The following is a 7,202-nucleotide window of genomic DNA, read 5'->3' on the forward strand; positions in this document are numbered from 1 at the left end:
GGGCACAGCCCACCCTTGCCACCGCACCAGGCTTCAGGTTTGCGTGCCCGAGGTGCAGGAGAACGCGATGTCACCCGCAAAAGCACCCTGTCCTTGCTCGGGTGTGGGGAAGAGGGTGACTGGGCACAGCAGGCACACGGATCTTTGCAAGGGCTGTGTGCCAGCAGTGGTGACGTGCACAGTGCCAGGCAATACCGGTGATTGCACTTCAGCTGTGGAAATTTCATCCCCTTCCCTTCTCCCCCCCCCGTTGTGGTTTCCCGGTGAACGCCGGGTACAGGGTATCCCACTGCCTCTCGGGCTGGTCCCGCTGCCGGTCACATCCTCCTGCACCAAAGCACCTCTTTCCTGGGAAATGTCCATCCCTGACTCTCTGCAAGAGCCGGAGGAGGGAAGAATGAGGTGAAGTTTGTCCCTCCAGGACAAGGGGAAAGGTGCCAACAAGACTCTGCAATGAGCATCTGTGGGGCAGAACCAGAGCAGGCACAGGTTGTTCCTCCAACCTTCCCTTCCGTGCCGCAGACACAGGGATGAGAGGACCTTACAGCACAATATGGGTGCAGATAGATGCAGGCTGAATGTCTTGGAGATGCTCTTGGCAGGCTGTACCACTGCCTGCAGTGCCCTGAGGCTGTTTCTTTCCCTGCCTCACCCAGGTTAACCTGTCTCCTTCTTTGCCCTAAGCTGGTTGCTGCAGCCTGGGACAGGGATGGGTCCAGCCTGGGGAAGCACTTCCTGACACACTGTTGTGGTCCCCTCACAGCTGTCCTGGTCTGTGCCCTGAGCTGTGTGAGTGCCACTGGGCTGTCCTGCCTGTGGGTCAGGGGTGCTTTGGTGCATCACAGCTCTGGCTCTGCCTCTCCTGGGGATCCTGGCAGCAGCTCTGCTTATCTGGAGGCAGCCTCAGAGCCAGGATAAAGCATCCTTCATGGTGAGCACCCAGCCCAGTCCTTGGCACATCCCCAGGGAGAAGAATCTGGGCCACCAAGAGGAGGCAAGTGCTGCAGTCTCATGGGGAAAGGGTGATGTGGCTCCTTTCACTTTAGGTCACGCAAACCTTTGCAGCATCCACCTTAATAAAGCACTGCTGGAGGCAGCATGCAACTCATGGGTTTTTCCATGGGAACCATGAGGACTACCTGGTTCTTCCCCATCATGACCTGCAGGCCGAAGGGGCACCTCCTTGCAGCCCCAGCTGAGATCAGTGTCTGCTGCAGGAATCAGAGCTGATCTTCAGTAAAAGATACCTGGCCTTGACACGCTGGATTGGTTTTGTTAGTGGTTTGCTGCCTCCTCCCTCAAATGCTGCAGCACCTTCTGGCCCAGTGCAGGGACCTGTCAACCAAACCACCCTCCACAAACGTCCCTCTCCAGCATAGTCTGCAGTCCCAGCTTGGATCTCTGAGCCTCACAGCCAGGCTGGGCTTCCTTCCACCTGTTAACCACTAACCAAAGCTGTCAGCCACTAACCAAAGCAGCAAAGATCTGAGTTTAGATGTGAAACCAGTGCCTGTGGGACAGCCAGTGCCTCTGGGCAAAGTCAATTCCCCATTGCCTTGTGCTTGGTCCCTGCACGTTCCTTGCCTGCCCTTCCTGCCTCTCCTCATCATCTCCATCAACAGCATCCTGATGGCCCAACTGAGTGCAGCTGCCTGGCTGTGGTACCTGCTCTGGATGGCCATTGGTAAGCATAGCTGTCTGTGAGATCCTGGAGCTGGCACCAACCTCTTTGGGGAAGCACTGGTCGTTTGAGAGCCTGTGGCATTAATACTGCTCTGAGTGGTGGTGGGTGAGGGAGGAGATGCTGAACTTTAATGTCCTGGGGTGGTGGGAACACCATGTCCTCTGACTTGTGGCCCAAAGCAATGGGAAGGGGTGAGCACCTTGTGGTTGGGAGGGGAGGGAAGAGAGACACCCTTCACATATCCTATTTTGCCCATTCCCAGGTTTCCTTATTTACTTTGGCTATGGGATCTGGAACAGCTCTGAGAGCCACTGGCCTGAAGGGACAGCTCCCCAGGAGCCACCAGGAAGCACAGCCAGGGAGGTGGCCTGGGAGCCCTGTGGGACTGACCCGTGCCCATCTACTCTGGGACAATTAAAGTAGATGACTGGTCCCTGAGTGCCTGGTTCCCTTCATTCTGTGCCCAGTGGACAAAAAGGCCCCTTGGGCTGAGGGTCCCATGCTGCAGAGGGGGACAGCCCTGCTACAGCTGCAGAAGCTGCTTCCCCCTGAGTCTGGTGAACCTCCCTGAGCAACCTGAATCCTCACAGTGAGCCCCTGCAGAAGGAGTTCTGTTTGGAGAGGGTAAAGTGTTTTTGCTGCTGTTACTGCGGTGTGGATTTGTTTGGTTTCTTCTGCCTTTGAAGCCTCTCCCTGCAGTCCCTCACTGGCCCCCTGGCCCCTCACCCACCCTAGTCTCTCAGCTGCTCACAGTGGAGTGGAGGCTTCTCATGCTGCCCTGACCCTCTATGCTGTCTCGGCACTCAGCCTGGGCTGACCTGCCTTTTCCCCCACAACTGCCAAGGTACTGCCTAGTCTGGGCTTTTTCCTCCTTACTGTGGGCAAGTCCTTTTCTGTACTCATTTATTCCTCCTCCTCAGTTCCCAGTGCTTCCCTTTCTCAGAGCTGGGCACATTCCTCCAGGTCCCACGCAGGATCTGCCTTTGAGGCAGTGGGAGATTGTACCAGGTGTCCAGAGCAGGATGCCAGACCCCACCAGCCTCATCTCCTTTTCCAAGAGATTCTGCCACCTCCAGCCACAGCCAGACAGGATTTGCTGGGGTATCCCCTGCTTTGGTGCAACAGCATCTGGCACATTCCTCCCATATCCCTGAAGTTGCTGGGCAAAGCTGGAAGCTATCCCACCACCCATCCCCAGAGCCAGGGGGATGCACAGATGATGCATGGAGCAGTGGGTGCCCTGGAGGGACATGTTTCTGACACAACAGGCACCCTCATTTCCCACTCTGGGCACCCTGTGCAGGTGTGTGGGTAGGAGCTGGATCTCACATCCGTGTTGCCTTCCTGGCTGCCTCGTTCAGCTGCTCTTGTCCTCATAAAGGTCAGCACAAAGGACGGAAGCGGCTGTTGGAGTGGACCAGGAGGGTCAGGGACTGCCTTGTGCTGGGAGCCCATAGAAATGAATGAAAAGAGGGAAGGGTCAGGAAAAGGGGGTTTGGTTGTAGGGACCTCCTCTGGGGCTCCCTTGTGTCGCCGTGGTGCCTGCTCCCACCCCTCCCCGTGTTCCCACCATACTGGGTGCAGGGTACACAGCCCCACTCTGGGATAATCCTGCACCAGTCCCCAAAAACAGACATGGGATTCTTGAGGCTGCTGCTTCTTACAGACTTGTAATTGTTACAGCCAGTAGCATGTTGACCTGGTGCACTTACACACACACACACATACACACACTCCCCTGGCTAAACAGCCCTGGGGAGGGGACGGGCCAGTGACAGCCCTGGAGCAGTGACCGTCCCACCACACTCATGCACCCAGTGGAAAGTGCTTGTGTGCATCCAGCCCTGACCCACAGCCATGCTGGTGGCATCTTCCCCAGTGGGGATGCAATGGCTCAGAGCAGGGAGGGATGTGACCTGCTGAAGCCTGCTACCCCCTTGGGAGGATGCTGTGCTCCCTGAATGTGCACCTTTGGCATGCAGCCTCTGCCCAGCTTTCAGGGAGAAGATGGGGCTGGTGGTGCTGCTGATGGGCAATGGGGACAAGGAGGGCTTGAGGTCTTTGTGGCAGTGAGTAGGGATGTGCCTGGGCTTCCTGGGAGCCGTTTGCTTAAGGTGGAGGAGGTGATGATGGGAGAAGGGCACAGGTGGGAGCCCTGACTGGTGAGGTACCTTAACACCATGTTCCCAGTGTCCTCCTCATCCTCTTGGTACATATCTCCATCCTGTCCTAGTGACTGCCTCATCGTTCTTGCCCCACACCCTGGGCAGCACTGATGCCGGTTATGCTCAGAGCCAAGCGCTGGGTCAAATCCAGCCCAATGCAAGCCTGCATGTCCTGGATGATCCCTTCTACCCACAGCCAGCCACTCACAGCCTCCCACCAGAGGAAGGGCTGCAGGAATGGCACGGGCGGGTGGCCAGGGTCCCTCTGCAGCCCCACATGGGCTGGGGAAAGGCAGGCGCAAGTGTCCTGTGAAATGCTCCATCATCCGGGTCGGACAGGGTGCCCCGAGGGCTCAGCCAGCCTGGAGTCCTGCCCCGACTCGGGGGGCACTTGTGAGAGCAGCCCTGGGCTCGCATGCCCAGGGGAAAGCCCTGGCAGCCCCCTCGGTGGTGTGCTACGTGGCGATGAGGGGCACCTCGCTGGCAGCCATGGAGAAGGGGCTGCCATCCCCTCCGTTGAGCACACGGTACAGCAGCTCCTCCTTCTCACGGCAAGCTTGATCCCGCAGCTGTGCCTCCTTGTCCAGTGCCCCGCGGGCAGCCTGCAGCTCCTCCGACAGCTGCCTGTGGGCAGATGGCACACACTGCTGGAGCTGCTAGGCAAAGTGCCCATGAGCCCCTCTGCTCCCCACAAAGCACCCAGTGGTACCACAGGGCAGTGTGTTCTCCCCACTGCCACCTGTCCCCCCACTGGAGATGCCACTTGTACAGTGGGGAGTCAGTGTGTGTATGGGACCAGCACTTACCTTGCCATGACCAAGTGGTTCTGGGTGCGAACTTGCAGGTCCTCGTTCTCCTGCTGGAGAGTCTTAACCTTCTCCTCCAGCAGAAGGTTCTTCTCCGCCTGGAAGAGGGGTATAGGAGTGAGGAGGGAACCAGGAATCACCTCCAAACCCACCACCACTCCATCTTGGAGGGAATGCTGGCTTGGTGGCATTGCACATATGTCCCCTCCCCACTCCAAGAGAGGAATCAGGCTTCATCCACTTTCACTCCAGGTACAATTTCTGGACAGGATTTAGGTGGGGAGAAGAGATGAAAAGAGGAAAGCCCACCTGTGGCCCACCCTTTCAACCCACCACAGTCTCCAGGTGCAGCAGCTTCTTGTCCAGGCCATGTATGTGCTCATTCTTCATCTCGATGACAAAGTGCAGGCTCTCCAGCTCCTGCTCCCAGAAAGGGCCGGGACTTCCATGCTCCTGCAGGGCCATCACTTGTGTTCAAGGGACACCACAGCCTGTGCACCTCCCTGGCACAGGTTTTGCTTCCCCCTTCAGCTGTCCTGTGCTCCCCTCTGGTTCCAGCCCCCCACTTCTACCAGGCTCCATCAGAGAAGCCCCCTGGCTTTGGGTCAGCACCCTGGAGCAGGTCCCCTCCCTGACATCCCTCCCTGCACCTGGATGTGCTTCTTGTAGTCAGTGCTCAAGAGTGACTCCTTCACCCGTTTCATCCTCTCATGGAAGGTTTTCAGCTGGGAATTCAGTGCTTCGATTGTCTCCTAGGGCAGCCAGGGAAAAAGCAGGATGAGAGTTATCTGGGATTTGTTCCTGAGCCAGGGCACACCAGGGACCATGGTGGCCACCAGGGAGCATGGGGCACCATGGCAGAACCAGCAGAACTCAAGCTCTCCATGTGCAACCCCTTCCCAGGGATTTCTCCATGAGTACCTGTAAGGCTGCCTGGGACCTGTGGTGAGACTCTACCAGTAGCAGCTTCTCCTGCTCGTGTGCTCTCTGGAGCTCTGCAGTGGAGATGTGAACTGAGTGTCACCAGCGTGGGGCCACTGGGGCAACAAGCCCTACCTGAGCCCCACAGTGCAGTGGAACAGGGGAGCAGCATCCCCACAGCCCCACAGGCAGCCAGAGGGGCACTAGCAGTGGTGGTGGGAGCAGGCAGGGGGGCTATGGGAAGCCCTGCTGTCCTGGCATGCACCTTGCAGGGTCTCTGTATGCTCTCTCCTCAGGGCATCCAACTCCTCCTTCAGCTCCAGCTCTTTTCCCTTTTCCACCTAGGAAGCAGGCAGATGACAAACCTCAGTATAAGGGATGCAGAGCCACATTTCTTCAGGCTTCATAACCCTTTCCCAACCCCTTTCTTCTCCCCAGAATGGAAGAGCCCAGCCCAGCATGTGCCAGGTCCATGACTGCTGCCTGGAAAGTCCTGGCTGACCACACATTCCCTGTCCTGCCACTGCTCCCAGCAACACCTGCCATTCCGACTGACCTGGATGTTAGCACCCTGGGTGAAGCTTGCAGTGCTTGCCTGGCCAGCATCCCGTAGTTGCTCCTCCTCCTCCTGGCCTTGGAGGAATCTCGCACTGTCTGTCCACTCCTCTGGCAGTGCTGCCTTCTTATTCCCATTCTCAGGAAGCAGGGAGGCATTGGCTGCAAGGCAAATGTGGCTGAAACAGCACTGGCTGCATCCTGATAACTGGGTTGCTTGGACATCCTGGGCAGCCAACCTGCCAGTGTGGTGGCCCAGGTTCAGCCCTGTCTGCATCCCACTGGACAAATCCCTCCATGTCACCAGTCCAAAATAGCTCTAATTGGGATGGTGGTGGTGAGGACATGGCTCATTAGGTCTCCTGTACAGGGAAGACCTATCTGGCTGAGAGGATGGGATGCCTCTAGGATGCCATCCTCTCTGGGATGCCATTGTCTCTGGAATGCCATCCTCTCTGGAATGCCATGCCTGCCCTCCTGCACCTGCTGCAGCCATCATTCCCATCCTCCCTGGCCCCACGCCAGCTGCTGCCCTGGGATCTGTCCATTGCTTCCTTAATATCACACCGAGAAAACACAGTGAGGAGGGGTGGGGTGGGGGGAATACACATTTTCTTCTCACCATTCTCTGTCTTCAAAGCTGTGAGCTCCTGGGAAGCTGGTCCTCTCTGCTGCTGAGCTTTTAGCTGTCTCTGTCAGAGAGAGAAGGAGCTGGAGCAGAAGGGGACAAAGGGGGCAGGTGGCTGCAGGCAGAGGACACCCTGCACTGAGCACACTTCAGCCCTGCTAAAAACACAGGTGCTTGAGCAGCATTGGTCCCTCCCTGGCCCCCTGCCCTCTCCCAGACCTGAGCACCCATGGGTGTGCATGTGCTGCCCATCAGGCAGCCCCAAGCTCATGCTGCTTCCCTACATCCAGACACTTCACTGTGTAGCATTCAGCTGGAAAACCTGGGGGATGGTCACGAACACCTAGTGCTGGTGCAAAACAGGCTCCAGCAGCAAAACATTTAGTGTGGGAGAGCAGGCAGCACTTGGCAGGGCTCCAGCTGTGGCACTCCCTTGCCACCCC

At 57.6% G+C, this 7,202-nt stretch overlaps 1 protein-coding gene across 1 annotated transcript; it reads right to left on the minus strand.

Moving 5' to 3' along the window:
* Positions 1 to 4,304: 4,304 nt before the first annotated feature.
* On the minus strand, positions 4,305 to 6,823 carry CCDC69 (coiled-coil domain containing 69; the record flags this gene model as incomplete). The annotated part of the gene is made up of 8 exons (XM_009069241.1): positions 4,305 to 4,473; positions 4,656 to 4,753; positions 4,989 to 5,108; positions 5,306 to 5,407; positions 5,577 to 5,650; positions 5,842 to 5,917; positions 6,133 to 6,293; positions 6,754 to 6,823. Coding segments are annotated over 8 exons (870 nt in total), but the record flags the coding sequence as incomplete, so codon positions are not given.
* Between the last annotated feature and the right edge of the window lie 379 nt (positions 6,824 to 7,202).

This window comes from Acanthisitta chloris, unplaced genomic scaffold (assembly GCF_000695815.1).
Source record: "Acanthisitta chloris isolate BGI_N310 unplaced genomic scaffold, ASM69581v1 scaffold19882, whole genome shotgun sequence".
In the NCBI taxonomy this organism is placed as follows: Eukaryota; Metazoa; Chordata; class Aves; order Passeriformes; family Acanthisittidae; genus Acanthisitta; species Acanthisitta chloris.